This window comes from Pangasianodon hypophthalmus, chromosome 3, assembly GCF_027358585.1.
Source record: "Pangasianodon hypophthalmus isolate fPanHyp1 chromosome 3, fPanHyp1.pri, whole genome shotgun sequence".
NCBI classification, from domain to species: domain Eukaryota; kingdom Metazoa; phylum Chordata; class Actinopteri; order Siluriformes; family Pangasiidae; genus Pangasianodon; species Pangasianodon hypophthalmus.
This window is the reverse complement of record NC_069712.1, coordinates 33,757,005-33,778,147: the sequence shown is the minus strand read 5'-3', so window position 1 is coordinate 33,778,147 and position 21,143 is coordinate 33,757,005. Positions and strand designations below refer to the sequence as shown.

At 45.0% G+C, this 21,143-nt stretch overlaps 4 protein-coding genes across 8 annotated transcripts in view; 2 read left to right on the top strand and 2 right to left on the bottom strand.

Annotated features, from left to right (window-relative positions):
• Positions 1-2,062: 2,062 nt before the first annotated feature.
• dhrs7 (dehydrogenase/reductase (SDR family) member 7) lies at positions 2,063-7,118 on the top strand. 2 transcript variants are annotated; one of them, XM_053232702.1, is made up of 7 exons: positions 2,063-2,270; positions 4,271-4,423; positions 4,538-4,644; positions 4,843-5,082; positions 5,185-5,307; positions 6,113-6,328; positions 6,465-7,118. In XM_053232702.1, exons 1-7 carry the CDS (start codon positions 2,141-2,143, stop codon positions 6,477-6,479), a joined length of 984 nt encoding a protein of 327 aa, XP_053088677.1. In that variant the 5' UTR covers positions 2,063-2,140; the 3' UTR covers positions 6,480-7,118. The 2 variants fall into 2 exon arrangements, with proteins under 2 accessions (XP_053088677.1, XP_026795108.2); XM_026939307.3 differs by having other exon boundaries at positions 2,066-2,270; positions 6,480-7,118.
• An 81-nt stretch (positions 7,119-7,199) lies between these two features.
• Positions 7,200-15,976, bottom strand: pcnx4 (pecanex 4). Of its 3 annotated transcripts, none has more exons than XM_053232697.1 (11): positions 15,814-15,976; positions 13,738-14,496; positions 13,239-13,421; positions 12,608-13,143; positions 12,083-12,183; positions 11,184-11,306; positions 10,723-11,083; positions 10,376-10,479; positions 8,534-9,627; positions 8,102-8,288; positions 7,200-7,977 (listed from the first exon to the last, which is right to left on the bottom strand). In XM_053232697.1, the coding sequence occupies exons 1-11, from the start codon at positions 15,825-15,827 to the stop codon at positions 7,726-7,728; spliced, it is 3,714 nt and encodes a 1,237-aa protein (XP_053088672.1). In that variant the 5' UTR covers positions 15,828-15,976; the 3' UTR covers positions 7,200-7,725. The 3 variants fall into 3 exon arrangements, with proteins under 3 accessions (XP_053088672.1, XP_053088673.1, XP_053088674.1); XM_053232698.1 differs by lacking the exon at positions 15,814-15,976 and adding an exon at positions 15,568-15,781; XM_053232699.1 differs by lacking the exon at positions 15,814-15,976 and adding an exon at positions 15,418-15,482.
• Positions 15,977-16,154: 178 nt separating this feature from the next.
• trmt5 (tRNA methyltransferase 5) lies at positions 16,155-19,327 on the bottom strand. Its single transcript, XM_026939306.3, has 5 exons — positions 19,191-19,327; positions 18,020-18,630; positions 17,459-17,583; positions 16,447-17,104; positions 16,155-16,345 (listed from the first exon to the last, which is right to left on the bottom strand). Exons 1-5 carry the CDS (start codon positions 19,313-19,315, stop codon positions 16,290-16,292), a joined length of 1,575 nt encoding a protein of 524 aa, XP_026795107.3. The 5' UTR covers positions 19,316-19,327; the 3' UTR covers positions 16,155-16,289.
• The window catches only part of slc38a6 (solute carrier family 38 member 6), a 13,068-nt gene continuing 11,244 nt past the window's right edge, over positions 19,320-21,143 (top strand). For both annotated transcript variants that reach the window (XM_053232701.1, XM_053232700.1), the window contains exons 1-2: positions 19,320-19,644; positions 21,081-21,143. The exon at positions 21,081-21,143 is cut by the window's right edge and continues 62 nt beyond it. In XM_053232701.1, the coding sequence (XP_053088676.1) occupies positions 19,552-19,644; positions 21,081-21,143 (156 nt within the window). In that variant the 5' untranslated portion in view covers positions 19,320-19,551. The remainder of the gene's footprint in view (positions 19,645-21,080) is intronic.

Genomic DNA, 21,143 nt, shown 5'->3' with positions numbered 1-21,143 from the left:
GAGTATAGTAACGAGATTAGCCATTAGCTCCTGCTAGCTAACTGATGGTTCAAACTTCACACAGCTCGCACAAAAACCTCACAGAAGAAACTTACCGAAGATCCAAAGTGGGTGAAAATCAGTGCTAAATGAGAGAAATGTGGAGAAAGAGCAGAAGGGAGAGCTGAGCTCAGGCTCGGTGTCGGACAGCAGGAAAGTGTGGAGTTAAAGTGTTCAGTCAGTGACAGAGCGGATCTCCCCGCCGTTTATCAACCTCTTATGCATCGTTTAACTTTATCCACACACCGGAATGGAAATCTAAACCGCTGTTAAACGTTATTTTTCACTAAAATGTGCTGCTGCGCTGCGCCCGGCCTCCAGCACGTAAACAACCCCAACAACAGCCAGCGCCAGGACCCGGATGTACAACCAGCCGAGCTGCATGCGTCGGGCACTGACGTCATCACGCAGCAGGACCCGGATGTACAACCAGCTGCGATGCAAGCGTCCGGCGCTTACGTCATCGCGCCGCAGGACCCGGATGCGGAACCTCCTGCGCTCAAATCTGTTGTTGTTTTTATATAAAGTATTTATAGTGCAAAAACATACAAACAGTATACATTAAATAATTATATATAGTTATTTAATGTATACTGTTTGTGTGTTTTTGTGTATATATATTTAAATAATTTTTAATTATAAAAAGTAATTTTTGAGCATTGTTTCACAAAAAATCATAGACGTTTTCTTTCTGATCTTTTGTTTAACTTCTTACAGAAAACCAATAAAATCCAGTCTTGAGCCACTCAGTTCACATTTTTTTAAAAAAATTCGATGTCTTTATTAAAATTTTAGTCTTACACAGATAGTATAAATCATTTAGCCTATAAGAAACACTATACAGCCAAAAGTATGTGCACCCCTGGCCATCACACCTTTATGTACATCTTCTGCAAACTGTTTCCACAAAGTCTGAAGCACACAGTTGTATAGAATGTCTCTGTGTGCTGAAGCTTTACAGTTTCCCTTCACTGGAACTAAGAGACTCAAACCTGTTCCAGCATGACAATGCCCCTGTGCACAAAGCCAGCTCCATGAAGACATGGTGTGTGAAGGTTGGAGTGGAAGAACTCGAGTGTCCTGCACAGAGCCCTGACCTCAACCCCACTGAACACCTTTGGGATGAACTGGAACACCGACTGCACCCCAGACCTCCTCAACATCCCAACATCAGCGCCTGACCTCACTAATGCTCTTGTAGCTGAATGAACACAAATCCCCACAGCCACGCTCCAACATCTAGTGGAAAGCTTCCCAGAAGAGTGGAGCTTATTATAACAGCAAACACAGGGGAATAAATCTGGAATGAGACACGTGTTCAACAAGGACATATGGATGTGATGTGATGGTCAGGGGTGCACATACTTTTCTTTCTTTATTACTATGTAATATACAATTATACAATCAGGAATAAATGTTTTGCTTACTTATTTTTTTAAATGACATTTCTGTAGTGGTGCCATAAACATTTATTCCCTGAAGAAAATCTGAAAATTTTGATCCAGTCTATTTTTATGTAGATACGTGAAAACTCCACGTAATTATTAACACGTGTACAGATTTGTTTGTTTGTTTGTTTGTTTGTTTGTTACACAAACAAAGGTGCAACAAATTATACGTTTAGCTGCCAGAGGATAGAAATGAAATACTGTTTTTATTATTATTATTATTATTATTATTATTATTAATATAGTGGCATTTTATAAAGTGTAAAGTGTTACTTGAGACTTTACCTTCTTAAAGAAAAAGTGTAAAATAGACAAAATCGACCAAAAAAATACTTGGTTGTTGTTGTTGTTGTTGCTTTTACTTTATTTCCGGCAACAGTGATGACGTAGTGTCCTCTGCGTTTAAAAAAAAAAAAACAATGCTGTATTAGATATGTGTTTATTGTAATGTTCTGACAGCATCATTATTTTCATTTTAAAAATCTGAATAATAAGATGAAAAAAAACGCCAGGTTTTGTTCCGGAAGTCGGAGTTTTTCCTGCTTCCGGGTCACTTTGTAAACTTTGCACGCGCTCCGTGGCAGGTTGTGTGTTGTGAGGTTTAGACAGTTTAGTGTTGGAGTGTGTGTGTGTGTGTGTGTGTGTGTGTGGAGATGGAGGTGTGTGTGTGCTCCGTGCTGCTGGTGTGTGTGTGTGTTTATGTGACATTGCAGCTGATCCGCTTCATCACCGCTGATGCTGATTTCACTCTGCTGTGGGCGGCTGCTGTGGGGAAAAGCCCAGGTACTCATCCCACTCCAGCATGTTTCTCCTCCTACTAAACCCTTTTCATCTCCTACTAAACCCTTTTTATCTAATACTAAAACCTTTTTATCTCCTACTAAACCCGTTATATCTCCTACTAAACCCGTTATATCTCCTACTAAACCCTTTTCATCTAATACTAAACCCTTTTCATCTAATACTACACCCTTTTCATCTCCTACTAAACCCTTTTCATCTAATACTAAACCCGTTTCATCTCCTACTAAACCCTTTTCATCTACTACTAAACCCTTTTCATCTAATACTACACCCTTTTCATCTCCTACTACACCCTTTTCATCTACTACTAAACCCTTTTCATCTAATACTACACCCTTTTCATCTACTACTACACCCTTTTCATCTACTACTACACCCTTTTCATCTACTACTACACCCTTTTCATCTACTACTACACCCTTTTCATCTCCTACTACACCCTTTTCATCTACTACTAAACCCTTTTCATCTAATACTACACCCTTTTCATCTAATACTACACCCTTTTCATCTACTACTACACCCTTTTCATCTACTACTACACCCTTTTCATCTACTACTACACCCTTTTCATCTACTACTAAACCCTTTTCATCTAATACTAAACCCGTTTCATCTCCTACTAAACCCGTTTCATCTCCTACTAAAACCTTTTTATCTCCTAGTAAAACCTTTTCTTCTCCACTAAACCGGGTCAAACCTGTTTCAGTTCAGTCAGATTTAATTAAACACTCCTCCAGCAAAACAGCTGAGGGTTGAAAGTTTATGTGAAACACTTCCAAGGAAAAGGTATTAATTATTAATTAAAAAAATGAATTCTGCATTCTGTTGTAAAAATGCCTTTGCGTCTGTGTGTTCTTCATTTAGAGCAGAGCAGTGAAATGTTTGTGTTTGGATTAATAATTACTTTTGCGTGTTAATATTAAGTTCAGTTTTTTCTCACTCCCTGTTCCTGATGCATCGCGAAACACTTTCCTACATCCTTCCTGTTGAGCCGTAAATCACACTGCAGTGTGTGAAGTTTTGCAACAGCCGCTGGTCCTTTTAGTGAATTTACACAATTACACACACACACACACACACACAGACAGAGGCACTGAGTAATAACCTTTACACTTTTAACACCACTAAAGCTACAGAGGACAAAGGAACAATAAGCCAAACATCATTTTTTATAACAACCGCCATGTACATCACTGAAATTTATATATACTGCAAATTAGCATGGCACAATGTGAAGCTTTTAATGTTCTTAAGAACAAATGATTGGTGAGGAAATGAAGCAGATGCACCCCTGAGAGCTCCTGTGCCTCCATTCTCTGGTTTGCTTTTGCTGTTTGGGGAAAAGCTAGAAACAGGGAAATTCACTTCTACAGTCTTCTTGTACACAAAGATAAAATCATGATAATGATTAAAATGTTTGATGTAAAATTCACACTAACACACGTCTGGGTGTACAAAATTTCCCAAACATATCTTCTGGGATTTTTTCCTTTAAAGATCAGTGATTATTTGGTTTTCTGCTGCACCTGATGCAGCTCATCAAGAGCCATAAGACTTAAACATTTACAGAAATTAAAGGGAAAAGCTCCCAAACTGAGCTCCTTCATCTCTCTGTTTCATTCCTGCTCATTTCCTCACCAATGATTTTTTTTATTAAGACCATTAAAAGCTTCATATTTTGCCATTTTGGGCTTGGACCATTTTTTTTTGCCCAGGAATGTACATACTGTGTGTACGTGTGTGTGTGTGTTTGTTTTCAGAGACATTATTTTGATGTCTGTCTGTTAGTCTGTTTCAGCACCCTTAGAATGAAAGGGTTCTTCCAGCGGTTAGCTAATGGTTTGTGAGCTTCTGTGTAGAACCACTAGAGGAACAACTGAAGAACCCTTAACGGTTCTAGATTTGACCTCCATCCATCTGTACATCCCTCTGTCTGTCTCTCACTCTCTGTGTGTGTGTGTGTGTGTATGATGTAGGCGTGGCTCTGAGGCAGAAGGTGGTGTGGATCACCGGAGCGTCCAGCGGGATCGGGGAGGAACTGGCGTATCAGCTGGCTGCAGTCGGAGCTCGGCTCGTGCTGTCTGCACGCCGAGAGAACGAGCTGCACAGAGTCAGGAGGAAGTGTTTGGGTAAACACACACCGATGCGGGGGGGGGAGGCGATCATAAAGTTTTAAAAGATTTGATATTTTATTCAAATCGAGTTTTATTCCTGATCATTATTTCCTGTTTTTTAATCTTCAGAGCTGTCCTCTTTAGAAGACAAGGATATTCTCGTTCTTCCACTTGATTTGTTGGACCGATCGACTCACGGAGAGAAAACCGATGCTGTTCTGCAGCATTTCGGCAAGGTGGCGCTCTTTCTGCTGAAATAATCATCGTTTATCACGATTTGAAGACGTAAAGTTCTTCTTTGTGGAGGTTTTCTCCAGTGTGAGTCGGTGGAACTGGATGTTCATCGACAGTTCCAGGAGTAATTTGTTGTTAAATGAGGTGTGTGTTTTTGTTGAAGCGATGTTGTGTTGTAAACGTTCTCATTAACGTCGCAGATAGACGTGCTGGTGAATAACGGAGGGCGGAGTCAGCGCTCTCTCTTCATCGACACCGACATCGATGTTTTCGGCAGCCTGATGGAGCTCAACTACCTGGGAACCATCTCCGTCACCCAGCACGTCCTGCGGCACATGATCCACCACGGCGACGGTATCATAGCAACCGTCAGCAGCATCGTGGGCCTGGTGGGGGCGCCGCTGTCCACCGGATACTCAGCCAGCAAACACGCACTGCAGGTGAGAGAGGGAGAGACGCAGACATGCAGAGAAATAACGAGAAGGTGTGTGTGTTTTGTTTGTTTTTTTGTGTATATATTTCCAGTTTTGTCTTCTCTGAAGGGTTTCTTTAAATCCCTGACGACGGAGCTAACGGAGTATCCAAACATCACCATCAGCACCATCTGCCCCGGGCCGGTCGTGTCCCAAATCGTCCACAATGCCTTCACCGAGCAAGTCGACAAGGTAATGTACCAACACACACACACACACACACGGTGTAAAATAATGGGGTGCTGTCTGATGATGTACTCAACAAGATACTGCATGATGGAAGCTCATATTTCTGCCTCTGTATCTTACTCATATACATCTCATTTACATTCAACACGCCTGTTTCTCCTCATATACAGTTCTGTGCAAAAGTCTCAGGCACATGTAAAGAAATGCTGTAGAGCAAAGACGCCTTCAAAAATAATGAAATTAAATGTTTCTACATTAAAAAAGTAATAAATGAACAAAGTCAATATTTAATGTGACGATCCTTCACTTTAAATAAAATAAAGCAGTATCTGAGGTGCAGTGTGTGCAGTTTTATAAGGAAATGAGCTGGAAGTGTTACTGAGCATCTTGCAGAAGCAGCCACAGTTCTTCTGGAGACTTTGACTGTCGACTCGCTTCTTATTTCTGCAGCGAAACCCAGCAGCCTTCATTCTGTTTTTATCTGAAAAGTGTCTCTTATGGAATCTGCTGCTTTCTTTACTGACATACAAACATTTTTCTGGAACATTTCATTTTGTGCTGGAAAACTAATGTTTGGAATCTAAAATGTTTTGTACTGAATCAATAATGTAGAAGTCAGAAAATAAACATCTATAACAAAGTTTGTACTAAAAAAAACAAATAGGGTGCTTAAGGCTTTTGCACAGTGCTGTACATCTCATTTACATGAAACACACCTCTAATATTCCCTCACACACATCTCATTTACTCTCCTCGTATACATCTGATTCTCTCAGTTGCTCTCTCTCTCTCTCTCTCTGTGCTGAAGCCGGTATCTATGGCAGGAGATCAGACCCATAAGATGTCGACTGAGCGTTGCGTGCGTCTGATCCTGGCCGGTCTGTCCAACCGCGTGAAGGAGATGTGGATCGCTCAGCAGCCGTTTCTTCTCTTCTTCTACTTGTGGCAGTACACGCCCACCCTCGCCTGGTACATAACCAACCTGCTCGGCAGGAAACGAGTGCAGAACTTCAGAGCTGGACTGGTGAGAAAACACACACACACACACACACACACACACTCCATGCACTTACACACCTCGCCACCTCAGACTGCATGCTCTGAGAAAACGTGAGCGAATATTCCTGCATCCTGATTACCTCAGTGACGTGTAAATGTAGTGTATTTTTCTCTAGGACGCAGACGCGGCGTATTTTACCAAGCTGAAGGCCAAGTCGAGCTGAAAACCTGCACTGATCCACTACTGAAAAACTACTAAAGCTCTACCTATGGTACTGAATATAGTGTATAGTATTATATATAACATATAGCACTGTGTGTTGTCTATAGTACTGTAGGGCTACAAACTATATATAATTGGATTTGATTCTATATGATTCTATTGCTGCATTCGACTAGAAGTCATAACTTGTAATTCCCAATTCCGATCAGGGAAATTCCGATCAAATTTTTTTTGCTGGCTGATGAAATCAATGCGTGTTTAGTTTTTACATTTAATTATCAGTGCACTACTGTAGAAAAATTACCCGTAATGTTTCTAAAAGAACAAACAATATTCTGTAGATTATCCACATGGACATGATGCTGTATTGAACAAATAATTAAATAAATGAATTATTAAGTAAGTAAGTAATTAATTAATTAAATGCACTGTGAGCCACTAGAGGGCACCAAATTCTCGTTCTTTAAGAGTTTATGTTTTTGATCTGTTTTAAAGTTTGATGGCTAATCGCTTGTTTTAGAGTTTATAAAGCTTTAAAAAGATTTAAAAAAAGAAATTTACGGTCATATCATTAAAGCCGGGGTTAACTCGCCTTACTGGTGTCTGTTTCATTTCTGATTACGTTTGCTGATTTTATGATTTTTTTTTTCAAGGGGACTTCAGAGAAGTGCACTCGCTCGTCAATTCACTTTATTTTGTAGCCTCAGTAGAAAAGTCCTGCTGAAAGGGTGTAAAACAGACGGGTCAGCATTAAAACAGCTTTAACACTCCTTCAGCATGTCATAACCACAATAAGAACTCTGTGTGTATGTGTGTGTGTGTGTGTGTGTGTGTGTGTGTGTGTGTTTTGAGACATGCATTAGTTACAGTTCGTGTCAATGTCCAGCATTTACACACACAAACACACAACGTCTGAAAATCTCAGTTCAGTCCGTTAGCTTATACTCTTCTGTCCGAGGTGTGTGTGTGTGTGTGTGTGTGTGTGTGTGTGTGTTTGGGGTGAAACGTGCAATCAATCAGTTACAGGTGTGTCCTGAAGTCCTTGTGCCTCACATCATGATTGTTCCATACACTAATTTGGATTTTGATATGTTCACACACTCTGCTGCGTGTGTGTGTTTAGTGTGTGTGTAGTGTGTGTGTGTAGTGTGTTTTGTGTGTGTGTAGTGTGTGTGTGTGTGTGTGTGTGTGTGTGTGTGTCAGAAGCAGGTGAGGTGTGTGGGGCTGCAGGAGTAGATGGGGTAACCCAGCGGCGGCTCGGCAGCCTGCACCGTCAGGTTCCTCAGCAGGAGCGTGTGAGCCTGAATACTGTAGCGCTCCTCGTCGTCGTTGGTGGCGTAGAGCAGCTCCCAGGACAGGTTGGCCCACTGGCCGCGCACACACTCCTCACACAGCGCCCCCAGCTGGAACACACACTCCTGCAGCGACAGCACACGGCCCGTATACGAACCCTGCACACGAGAACATCGGAGACAGGGTGAGAGAGAGAACGGAAATCTGTATATAAAAAGCTGAGGAACGAGAGAGAGAGAAGGTGTAGTGAGTCATGGTGTGTGTGTGTGTGTGTGTGATCACCATGGTGATGTCGTGGCCGAGTGAGAACAGGAAGGGTTTCTCCTGTAGGACTCCGTCGTGCCAGCCTCGCTCCGTCGCCATGCCGATGAACCAGTGATGATGATAATGGTGTAGCGTGGAGTGAAGCTCCTCCTCGCTCTCCACCGGCCCCAGAGACGCCTGATCTATCAGCAGCTTCACACTGTACCTACACACACACACACACACACACACACACACACACACACACACACACACACACACTACACTCAGGTCCTCTCATGACTACAGAAATTCGCAAAGTGTTTTTGGTGTCATTCTGTGGTGACTGACTGTTGAAGGTTTTATATGAAATGTGTGTTTTGTGTGCTGTAATCTGACACACACACACACACACACACACACACACACACACACACAAAGAGATGGATGTGATCAATGAGCTGGCGTTACCTAAAAGCCCTGAGGGTGAGCTGATGCAGCTCGGTATTTTCTCGGAGCCAGTCTAGTCCTTCGTGCCACGCTGCGTCTCCGCAGTAAACCCTAAAAACGAAACTGGCGCTCGGCACTGAAAGGTCCATGCCTAACGCCAGCGCGCAGGACAGCGCCACCTGGCTGTACATCTCCATCAGCGCGCGGTCCTCCTGTAACGCCCGACACACGCTCTGCTCGTCCTCCCCGTCCCACAATCCCTCTATCACCAGCTGTGCCAGGCAAAAACGAAACCACTCGTCTGGGAAGGAGGGCCTGAGGGGGCGGAGCTTGGAGGCGGTAAAAGGGGCGGAGAACCAGGACGTAGGAAGTGAGAGGGTTTCAGAATGCTGTGAGGAGAAGTTTGGAGGGTTGTTGTGTTCGAAGGTTGCACAGGGGGCGGAGCTAACGGGCAAGGCGTCGTCTTTTTCTTTATCGAGGCTCACCCCGAGTCCGAGAGGCCGCAGTGTCGGTAAAGATGCGAGCGCCATGTTTTCGTACAGGCTGTGAATTTCTACGGAACCCGGAAGAGACGTGTGTTCTTCCTCCGCTCGCATCATCATCATCCTCCTCACCGGCTTCCGAACCGGGACCGGCCCGAACAGATCGTCCTCGTCCGACCAATCCGACAAGGAGGACAAGCTGCTCCGCCCCCTCAGCTGAGGAGAAGAGGAGGAATCGAAGTGGCTCTGCGAGACCACGCCCAGTTTGGCGTCGTGTGAGGTGGGCTCGGGCTGCACGGCATGCTGGGAGCTCCGCAGCGAGTGGGATTTGACTCTGTAGGTCCTGTTCTGGACGGTGTGATGCAGCAGGATCCACACCAGCGTCTTCAGGAAGTCGGAGCGGAGCTGGCGGAGGTGGTCGGGCGAGTCGATGATGCCGGTCAGGACGTTGCGGGCGTCGGAGTAGACGGTGACGGGCAGGAGGGCGCAGGGCGTGAGCGTGTTTCCCCAGTGAGGGTTCAGGAAGCGCAGGAAACGTCCGGGACGCTCCAGACGATCGAACGCCGCCTCGAAAACCTCGTCGACTCGCCGGGCTTCCACCGTGTGGCACGACGTCTCCTGCAGCTCCAAACCCTGAGCACCAAGAAGATTATTACATCACCACGACAGCAACTCATTTCACATCGAACGCCGCACAAAATCGATTCCTTTATCCATCATCATAATAAAAACTACGAAGAACTAAAATATTATTTATAATAAATAGATAAATATTAAAGACCACACATTTGTGACTCGACCCCCCAAAAAAACATTTTCACTATTATTATGATTAATAATGAATAAACTGCAGCCTCAAACCTGGAGAAGCAAAAATCAAATAAACACGGGTCAAATTAATACATAATTAATTGAATAATTAATCATAATTACCCTGTTCACTATATTACTGGTCAATTAAATCTAAAAGAAAAAAGAAATAACTTCTTAATAAATGCAAATCCAAAATAATTTATTTTAGTCCTCTTAAATACTTTTTTTTCCACTTGTAGCATGTCGTGTAGCTTCTACACATGTTACGTAAGAACTAGAAACATAAATACATTTTATCTTCTATTCATGTAACACACTATAAACACGCTATAACTATAAAACTCTAATAGGTTTGTTTATCAGTGTCAGTGCAGAAGACTGCTCTTTTGGTGTATTTTTGCGTTCTGTTGTTAAAATGTGTGACTCAGTCATTTAAATATTTCTCTTTTGGCGTTCTCCGTCACACCCGCGGCCGCCTGCGGTTCCTTCCTAACAGTTTGAAGGCGTCCTCTCTCAGGGTTCATCTTCCACTCCAGAGTGATTAATCGTGAAGCTACGCTACTCCTACCTTGATGTTGACCGTACAGTAACCGTAGCCTTTCTCCAGAACGCTGATCCACACCACTCGATCCTGGAACCGGCCCAGGAAGTGAGAACCGGGAGAGTAAGCACCTGAGGTCAGAGAAACACACACACACACACACACACTAGATATTATGGATTATAAGCTGCGAACCTTAATTTTTTAAAATAAAATTGCATTGCATTGCGTTTGTGTTGTAGCAACCTAAAAATAACATATTAGAGCAATTTCAGGAGGAGAAAAGTGACTAAAATAGGATAATAAATAAACTACTGAGATGTACTAAAAGCTACAATCTGATCAGGTGTTTAAAGGAAGCTCGTGTTCCTCACCCAGCACTCCGTTAGCGAATGCGAGCGTTAGCGCTGAGGCTAGCCTGGTGCTGAGCTGCTGGTAGTAGATGGAGTCGGGGCAGGGGCAGGCGGTGCCCGGTGTTCCGGGCCACGAGCGCACGGGCCTGGGGAAGCCCACCAGGAACACGGGCAGCGTGAAGAGCGGCAGCAGAGGAGCGGAGAGCAGCGCCGACAGCATCACCACGGCAACCAGCAGCGGGCACAGCGCCACGTTCAGCGCCAACAGAGCGCCGGCCGACTGACGCCGCTGCTTTGTCTCCGTCCACGACGTGATTAACACGGTGAGAGCGAACTTCAGCTTCAGCAGGAACTGAGAGAGACGATCAGAGACCAGAGACACCTGAGAGAGAGAGAGAGAGAGAGAGAGACACACACACACAGGGTCAGAGGTGTGTAATCATGGAGAGAGGACACACACTCTGATACACACACACACTCACCACTATGAGCTGCACTCCGGTGCCCAGGTCGTGCCACTGGTGCGCCACTCCTCCTCTGTCAGCCAGTCTCACCATCACCACCACCACCATCTGCAGGAGAGCCTCCTCACTGCTCTGCCACACCTAACACAGGGTCAAAGGTCAGAGGTCAACGCCCAGAAGCCCAGAGAAATGAGCGACCGGGTGGTGTGAAGAGGCGGAGTTACTGATACCATCCTGATGTTGATTATTTTCCTATAACAGCACGTCAGCAAGTGTTTTACTCCTCTTACACCCCACACACACACACACACACACACACACACACACACACACACACACACACACACAGCAATTTACCAACGATTACAATTTTTATTTACTGAAGAACATGATACTTTTTATCCATTTATAGTTATGTTTAAACAAGCTGGTTCCTGTTGTCGCTTACGTTATAGCAGCTATAAACAGTCGTTCCCTCACCAGCCTCTTCATTCTCTCTGTTCAAGTTAAAAGGACAAAAAAAAAAACGCTGCATGTTACAGAGAAACCGCAAAGAAGCGTAAACTCCTCTGTCCTGAAGACGTCGGAAAACTTACAGTTACAGCTTCACCTCTGACTGATACAAAGCGCTGACACTGGAGACTCCTTCCATCAATGTTTCCTTACATAAAACTTTCATGTGTGTTTTAATCTGTTTATGTGGAGTGTTCGCTGTACACGTCCCTGTGAATGAGCTGTTGCTATAGAAACGATAACGTACTAGAACCAGCGCATTAATATAAACCTGCACTACTGTCAGAGCTGCTGTTATAGAAAACTAATCAACACCTGACGACCAATCAGAATGCAGAACTCAGCAGCAGAGCTGTGATGTAAAAGCATTTATTCATTATGTTTTAATCGAATCCAGGACGTACCACTCTGAAGGCTCGCGTGAAGCCGACGGCCGACGCCGCGCTGTGTAACTTGTACAGGGAAGCGTCCGTGGCTAAAAACCCAACCATGGCTAACGGGCACACTGAAAGAGACGGGAACACACACACACACACACACACACACACACACACACACACACATATATATAACACAACAGTTCTTTTAGGAGTAACAGTCAGAGATATGGACTGAAATAATAATAATAATAATAATACATTTTAAACACAGCTGTCTGAAGATATTTGCTAAAATATAAGACATGGAAATAAATTCAAATAAAAAAAAAATCAAAATAATCATCAGCTCAGATAAAACATAAATTAACACAAAAACAACAGAGAAAGATATAATAAATATAATAATATATTACCCAAAACTGCTACATACAACTGAATATATCAATTTATCAATGTCCTTATTATTGTTATTATTATTATTGTTATTATTATTGTTGTTATTATTGTTATGACTCGGAGAGATGTGAGTGAACAGCGGACTCTCCTCACCCAGGTTAATAAGCACTCTGCGGACGAGTGCGGCGACCCACAATCCTTTGCTGCTGCTCATGAAGGCCTGGACGCTGCTGATGCGTTTGGGGTAGAGGGGATTGAGGACGAGTCCCGCCAACACACACGCACCCTGAACCTCCCGTAACACACGAGTGATAACACAGAGCGCGATGAGGATCCAGCCGATCAGAGCCTGAGGGTCCGGCGCCGTGTCACATGACCCCCGGACGTCTGTGACGTTCCGCCCCGCGGCGGGACAGAGGCGGTGCAGAAGAGCCGCTTCGGTCACGGCCGCCGTGAGGACGAGGGCGGAGAGCGGGAGACTCCACCAGCCCAGGCTGAGTGAGCGAGAGTGTGTGCGTGTGTGAGGGTGTGTGTCGCGTTTCCTGCACCGTAACAGCACGGCGAGCTGCGTCAGGTCCTGACTCAGGACGAAGCCCGTCGCCACGGTGAAGAGGACCACGCCCAGCGACGAGGGGATGAAGAAGGTGGAGATGGAGATGCACACAGAGGACAGGAACATCAACACCAACCTGGTGGAGAACCAACAGGCTGTAAGCTGAAGATGTGTGCTAAAGTACAGTGTGTGTGTGTGTGTGTGTGTGTGTGTGTGTGTGTGTGTGTGTACCTGCGGTTGGTGGCCATAGCTGATCCTCCCAGTGTGTGTATGAGGCTCTGCTCCATGATCCATAAGACGAGAGCGTCGAGAGGAGGCAGCATTCCCAGCGCCCACAGCACAGGCAGCACCAAGAACAGCACGTGCATCACCTGACTGGCCACCTGCAGCTCGGCCACGCCCCCTCCTACACACCTGAGCACAGGTACATGAACAGTCTCATCCAGGATCTTTAAGTCTCTAAACATGGCTTTACAGCGGCTCTGTGAATGATAGGAGGCGGGGCTTGGTGTGTGTGAGCAGAGACAGGAGGCGGAGTCAAAGAGGAAACAAATCGCATCACTGTTTACGTAATTAGAGCCCAAATTCTACCTTATGCACGTTTTAAATGAAATTAAAGCGGCAGTATGTAAATGTGCGGCGCTTTTTTTCCCCCCTCAAAGATAAGTCATATTGTGCATTAATAGCTTTAAGGTATACGTGAGGATTGCGGGCGTTGCCGTTTGCGTACCTGAGCGCCAGATCCACGGCGACGAAGCCGAAGATGTACAGCGGCCTGGTGAGCGCCGTGATCTCGTAGGTGTCCTGCGGCTGAAAGGTGGCCGTTTCCGCCGCCGTGTTGACGATCAGCGAGTACTCCGCGATGCACAGCGTGACCCAGCTGAGTGCGAACACCGGGACCACGGCGCCGACGTGCCCGAAAATGGCGCTCAGACGATCGGGCAGGAGGTACCACGTCCCGAAGCCGCACATCGCCCCGGCCAGCGCCGTGTGCAGAACCACGTTAGCCATGAAGCGCTTACCCGGGGCCACGAAGCGCACCGTCTCGGGTCCCGCGCACTGCGTGAACTCCACTTCCTCCTCGTCCGCCATGACGTTGTGCCCCACCGCCAGCCTCTGGATGGCGCCGGTTCTCCGCGCCACCCACTGGGACAGGGTCTGCAGCGCGGCGCCGAACGCCAGCATGAGCGCCCCGGATAAGATCCCGGCGCTGGAGTCATCCATCACCCTGAGCTGGAAGAGCAGAGTGCCCACGCCGCCAAGGAGCCACGGCGTGAAGAACAGCGCCACCTGGTGGATGTAGACGTACGGCGGGGCGCAGTAGCCCAGTTTGAGTCGCGGGCCGCCCAGCACCGTCTGAGGGAAACGCTTCCAGAAGAACTCCTGCTTGTAGTCGTTGAGCAGCGGCACGTCGGGGCCCATGATGAACGCCAGAGTGCTGAGATTCCCACCGGCATCTTCTTTAACCGCGATCGCCGAGCGCCGCTCACTGAGGGACACAAAAAAACACCAAAACACACGGAAAACGCTGTTAATCTCCAATACGCTGTTAATCTGATCGCCTAAAAGTCATAAAAAACTAATTAAGATCAGGAAAAACATCTTCAGCAGGATAACGCGTGTGCAAGACATTCTGAAGCGTCTCGAGAGCCGTGATTAAAACACGACAAGTCACATGACCGCCAACTCGCACAAAGTCCACCCTCTTCCACACGATTAACCGTTTATTCTCCACCAAACCAAAAAACACACCCACAAACCACGTTCACTGCCAACGAGCTGCCGGGGGCGGGATATAGTCGTAGCAGAAAGCATTTGATTGGATGAACACAACACTAGTACAAGATGAGTCATTAAAAAAATGAAATCGTTTAACCGGAAATGAGGAGCTATAAAATGAAAATACCGGCGTCTATAACACTAAGAGACAGGTACAAAAAGCTCAGAAAGTCCAGTTTTGCTTTCAGAGCCACTTTAACTGTGAACCTGATCACTGAAATCCTTTACAGAAGAAACATTACCAGCTGAAACACTTTAAAAAGTCGCTTTCTCATGCTTTATGTATTCCATGGATATAAATATAACATTTAAACACGCACAGAATTAAAGAATTATAAACCTATCACCACAATAAGTCACAAGTCTTGTGTTTATGTGTTTTCTGAACATATCAGATGGAAGAAACACTAAACAGAAACCAGTCAATAAGCAGCACGTTGTTTATTATCAGATGCTAATCTAATGCTAACGTTAACACTGTCTCTATGGCAACAGGACGGGACGTGTACGTGTGAACAGAGGGTGTACAGAAAGTACAATTATTTCTTATGATATATTAATAGCGTTACACTAAGCAGCGTTTATTACATTTAAAATATTTCTACATTATTTAAAATTAAAGATATTGAACCTTTAAATCAGTGACGCTAACCAGTTACGTACAGCCCGTACGATTAGTTTTTTTTTCCCCATCCGTATCCGAAAAATCCCGCCTCCTGCGCTGGGATTGGTTAGTCCCGTCCCGCCTCCTGATATCGATTGGCTACAAGGTTACACTTACGCGTGGTTGCTTGGCGACCGCCAATCCCGGTGCCGGAAGTAGGGTTTGCCCGAAAACAGGTAGGAGCAAAAATAACGCCTGTCGAACGGTGCGGTACAAAACAACCTAGCTACTTAGCTTATTAGCAAATTAACGGCACAGGTGCTGATGTGTTGTTTTTATTTTTTATCCCTTAACAAAACACGGCTCTCGCAATCATATAAAATAAAAAAAACGAGACGTTAGCGTAAGGTTTTTGTCCGTTACCTTTTCTGAAGCATCCATTGTTTCCTACCGCTGCTGCAGCTAAGAGACCGTTGTGGGCGGGGCTTGCAGCGGGAGGAGCTGTCAATCAAGCGAATGATAGACAGTGGCCCCGCCCATCTGTGGCTGAGATTTGTTTATAGATATGTGTTTTCTGGAAATAATTCATAAAGCTAAATTTTCTTGTGAAGTTAGAACTGTTCATCTCATTTTAATCAGCCAAAGCAGATTTAATTTAATAAAATTAAGTGAAAATATTGATTACACAGCGAGCAGGTAGTCTTAATTTAAATAAATAAATAAATAAATAAATAAAAATGTCTCGGTCACCTCCAGTGTGAACGTGGCAGGTAAACAGTGTTAAATATTTTATTTACAGATTTAAACAGAAAGCTTAAACACATTATAAATTCACTTTTTTTTTTTTAATAAAACAAAATTGTAAAACAGAAACATTCTGATTGTCTGTACAGATGAGTTTATTCTTGTGTCTCGTCATGTTTCAGCCTCTTTGGCGACGGTTCTTCTGAGCAACCTGGAGCAACGAGAGAGAGGGTTATAGTGTATATGTGTGTGTGTGTGTGTGTGTGTGTGTGTGTGTGTGTGTGTGTGTGTGTGAGAGAGAGAGAGACCCACCCTCCTCCGCTACGTCTTCTCCGTACAGCACGTCCCTCGGCATGTCGAAGCTCACGCACATCATCTCCTTGTTGGGCGCCACGTTTCTCACCATGTGCACTTCACACCGTCCCTTCAGCGAAGTCCCTAACCTGAGCTCGGCCCGCTCCAGCACGTCCCTCTCGGGCTCGTCCTCTTTGGAGAAACCGTAGACGTGGAGCCTCGGCAGGATGCTGCCGTCAGGACCCCGGTCCGTCTCGCCCCTCAGCAAGCCTCTGAACGCGTCCAGGAAGTCGAGCGCTAACGCCGGGAGGTTCATGATCACGTGGACGGCGGGTGAAGTACCTGACCTCTTGATCAGATCGGGAAGACGCTCTCGCAGCGGGCCTTGGATGAACTCCCGGCCGTCAAGGTTAAAGCTCGTGACCTTGGACTCGACCTTGTTGAGCTTGGCGTTGTGCTGAAGCCACCTGAAGGACTCGGGGTTGAGGTCGTTGGCGAAGACGGAGCAGCCGCGGCGCGCCGCTAACACAGAGAACGGGCCGACTCCGGCGAAGACGTCGAACACCACGTCGCCTCGGCGGAGCAGAGAAACGACGCGCTCGTGCTCGGTGCTGAGACGAGGGTTCCAGTACACACGCGAGAAATCAAACTCGTACGACACGCCGTTCTCCTTCACCTGCAGCGCCGGAGAGAACAGAAGACCAACGATGATCAGACTAGCAATGAGACTTTAGTCTTAATAAATATCAATCATACGGGATTATTACTATTATAAAAGATAATTATCCATAAATCAGCAACACTAAGCAGCTAGCCTGTACGATTTTTATTATTTTCTCCAATCTGTAGAGCAAAAACAAAACCTGCTGCTCCTCCTCATGTCCACCTTCTACCTGTTCTCATTATAACTAACGCCTCAGTGCCATCAAACACCAAGAGCATTACAGATATATTTTATTATTAAATATCGAGGCACAACGTGGCGACGCTTCAGCAGCGACGGCGTCCGAACGCTTCCTTCCCACCTCACCTTCGCCACCATGTTGTCTTCTCCGGCTAACACCTCCATCTGGAAGTTTCTGTAGGTCGAGTCGATGGTGTTGGTTTTGTTCACCACGCAGGTGACGCCCGGGTTCTTATCCATGATCACCTGACCTGCAAGATCAAACAAATTCACGTCAACATCATCGCATTCCAGCCAATCACAGTAAGGCTAGAAAATGTGGGTGGAGTTGTTATGTGATAACGACAATTTATTTTCCTCTAACACACTTTCACCTAGTATTATTGTTAACGTCTGCTGAGTGCAAAAGTTTGTAACCCCTCCATGCCTACTCGTCTGAGCCGCGATGTCAGGAAGAATGTCAGAAAAACTCACTAATGTACCTGTTTTGGAAACTTACAATTTAAACAATTCATGAATTTTTTGAGAACTTTTGCACTCAGGTGTACCTCACTGATATTTTCTGCTGTCTGGTTGAATTCAGTAACTGTATATGAGGTAAAAATACAATTCTGACAGCACATGTTTTATTAACAGAAGTTAATCGTATAACCGTAACCCTGACGCGTTGCCCCGCCCCTTTCTCACCTATCAGGTTTTTATACGGCAGCTGGTGGTCTCGGAGGTTCATGTGTGCGATGTGTCCCACTCGGCTGAACCCTGACGTCACGTCCTGTCCTTCAGGAAGCACAGCGCGCAGCACCTCCTCGCTCTTCAGGTTCTCGTACGTCAGTTTGAGTCGGTAGTGTCGGATCTCGGGCTCCACCCCCAACGCCTTCAGCGCCGCCGCCTCCTCCGGACCGAATGATTCGGCCGACTTGATGCTGTGAGGGTCGAGCAGGAGCAGCCGGTGCTCTCGGGCTGTCTCATTCCCCACGTCATCGTCATCCACGACCCGTTTGAGACCCGGCCTCTGCAGCGCCACCTTCTTCAGGCTCTTGACGAGCCGGTTGAGGACGCGGGTGGGGATCCGTATCGCAGGAACCACCACCGCCTGCGTGAAAGCGTCACGCTCGAGGACGGTCATCCCTCGAACAGCGGCGGGGGGCTGGTACAGGCCGAGCTCAGGGTCCGTCATCACCATCTGCACACGCAACACGGAGAAACGTTTCTCAGATCCTGTGACGGGGCGGGAGAAGAGGCGACGAACTCCAACACGGAGAGGAACATCAACGAGAGCGAGCAGCCTGGGAACACTCCTGTAACGACACAAAACACACACACACACACATTGAATAGATTTCATAATATTTTACATTATTTGCTATGTATTTGTGAAATAAGGACAGATGAACCCTGTAAATAAATGTAATGGCTGTAATTGCCATGTGGCCTGGACATCATACTGCCTGAGTAAGCTGTAGGTTTTATTGCATTTATTTTATTTTAGATTTGAGCTCAACATCTTATTTCACATCCAGTGTGTTTGTGTTCAGATGCAAAACTAATAACTGTCCAGTTGATCAGCTACATTTCGCTTTATATTTGTATATAATGCGGTTTATTAAGTAAGTAATAGTTTTAAACACAGTGAAGACAAACAGAGAAGTGATCAATTAAACCCAGGCCCTTTGACTCTTTTATTTCTCCCACTTTTCCTTTTGTCTTTCGCTAAATAAAACACACTCGACGGTGTGAATGATGTACGATTTGGTTTAATTCCGTAATTTATATCTCATGCACGAGAACTTCACTGTATAAATAAAGTATAAATGTGTTAAAATGTTTTATTCTGGAGTCAATAACCCCAGCGTCTTACCTTAACATTCCACCGGCTACACACGCGAGAGTTTCTCGTACGTCATCTTTAGGCGACTCGCTCCGCCTCTCTCTGATTGGTCCGCCTGCAGAGCGCGTTGTTTCAGGGAATGAAAACGTCATCATCAGTCGACGCGTAAACGTTCCGTTTGGTCACATGACCAGAAATATGCAGGAATATGAGTGGAGCTGAAATAAGGACTTGTTTTTTTTTTTTACCGGGTGACAAACTTTACGTTTTATAAAAAGTGAAGTTTTTTTTAAACGATGAGCAGCTTGTAGAAACTAACTAGCGCTGAGAAAGTGTGGACAGAGGAGACAGACAGACAGAAAGAAAGAAAGAAAAAGAAATAGAAGCGAAAATGAAAAGAGAGAGAGAGAACACATCGGTGCAGAGTGAAGGTGGATATCAGGCAGGTGGAGAGGAAGAAGAGACAACAACACTGCTGGGACAGGTTTTACACACACACACACACACACACACACTGCGTCAGACATCAAACATTTATATAATCCCACACGTGTAAATGTGTGTACACACTAGAGATGGGTGATATGGCAAAAAAACAAATACTGTGTTTCACTAAAAACAATACATGTGGTGATATTTAAGAGCTGAAACAAACAGGAAAAAGGTGTAAAGATGAATCATGAAGAGGTGAAGAGGGATAGACAGACAGACAGACAGACAGATAGATAGATAGATAGATAGACAGACAGACAGATAGATAGATAGATAGATAGATAGATAGATAGATATGTAGACAGATCAATTTATTCATCCCAGAGGGAAATTCACACATTACAGCAGCACAGTTAGAAGTGTACTAAAAGTAATTTACCATTATAAATAAAACAAAATAAGAATAATAATTTTACACACACACACACACACACACACACACACACACATACATACATACATACACCGATCAGTTATAACATTAAAGCCACTGACAGGTGGTTACATGAATAACATGACTATCTCGTTACAGTTACACTTGTGTAAGGAGAAATATTAGGCAGCAAGTGAACAATCAGTTGTCGAAGTTGATGTCTTAGAAGCAGGAAAAATGGGCAAGCGTAAGGATCTGAGCAAAATATTTATATATATATATATATATATATATATATATATATATATATAGAGAGAGAGAGAGAGAGAGAGAGAGAGAGAGAGAGAGATGTATACAGTGTGGAAGTAAAGTGACAGTGTATATGGCTGTGAATGATGGATGGTTGTACTTCAGTGATTCCAGTGTTTCCATTTGTTGTGTTTTTGATCGTGATATCAGAGCTCTGAGTAACTCTGATTATCTCTGAGTAACTCTGATTATCTCTGATTATCTCTGAGTATCTCTGATTAGCTTCTGAAAAGCAGAACTGATCCTCAGCTGAACTCTTCACAGTAAACCAGAGGCTCTGTAAGAGCTTCAGTCGCCATGTGGTGAGAAAAGACAGCTTCTGTGATTATAAACTGAATCATGGATCTTGTGGATTAGATCTTTCAGATCAGTAGATCAGATCAGTACAGTCCTTTTATATTTCTCAGTAGCTCATTAGCAGTGGTTTTACGCAGTGCTCTGTGCTCACTCAGTCACATGCCAGTCTTGTGCGCTTTCCTCTTTTTTTTGCAGTCGCTCCTGCTGACCTTTCAGTTTTGTCTGCTGCGTGTGGTGTGATGATGATTGTTTAAAAATGCTGCGATACTAGAAATATGTGCTGAGTTTACTTTAGCAGGAGATAAAAATCTGTCTAATACACTGTCTCACAATCCTGTTTACTGTAACACTACTACTGCTAATAATAATCATAATAATAATACCTCTCTCTCTCTCTCTCTCTCTCTCTCTCTCTCTCTCTGTGGTGTGTGTGTGTGTGTGTTTCTCAGGATGTTCAGGTCCCCACAGGTTCCTCTTTCACCTTCTCTGTGTTTAATCTGATGAACGCTATC

Excerpts from the sequence above, each read along its gene's own strand:
- pcnx4 (XM_053232697.1), bottom strand. Across the intron at positions 13,144-13,238 it reads GCTATGGCCACCAACCGCAG|GTTGGTGTTGATGTTCCTGT; the intron begins GTACACACACAC and ends GTTCTCCACCAG. Across the intron at positions 11,307-12,082 it reads TCACGCGAGCCTTCAGAGTG|GTGTGGCAGAGCAGTGAGGA; the intron begins GTACGTCCTGGA and ends ACCCTGTGTTAG.
- trmt5 (XM_026939306.3), bottom strand. The coding sequence starts at position 19,315 with ATGATGACGTTTTCATTCCCTGAAACAACGCGCTCTGCAGGCGGACCA. Across the intron at positions 17,584-18,019 it reads GCCGTATAAAAACCTGATAG|GTCAGGTGATCATGGATAAG; the intron begins GTGAGAAAGGGG and ends TTGATCTTGCAG. Across the intron at positions 16,346-16,446 it reads AGAAGACGTAGCGGAGGAGG|GTTGCTCAGAAGAACCGTCG; the intron begins GTGGGTCTCTCT and ends TCGTTGCTCCAG.
- dhrs7 (XM_026939307.3), top strand. The coding sequence starts at position 2,141 with ATGGAGGTGTGTGTGTGCTCCGTGCTGCTGGTGTGTGTGTGTGTTTAT. Across the intron at positions 4,645-4,842 it reads TTCTGCAGCATTTCGGCAAG|ATAGACGTGCTGGTGAATAA; the intron begins GTGGCGCTCTTT and ends TTAACGTCGCAG. Across the intron at positions 5,083-5,184 it reads CCAGCAAACACGCACTGCAG|GGTTTCTTTAAATCCCTGAC; the intron begins GTGAGAGAGGGA and ends TCTTCTCTGAAG.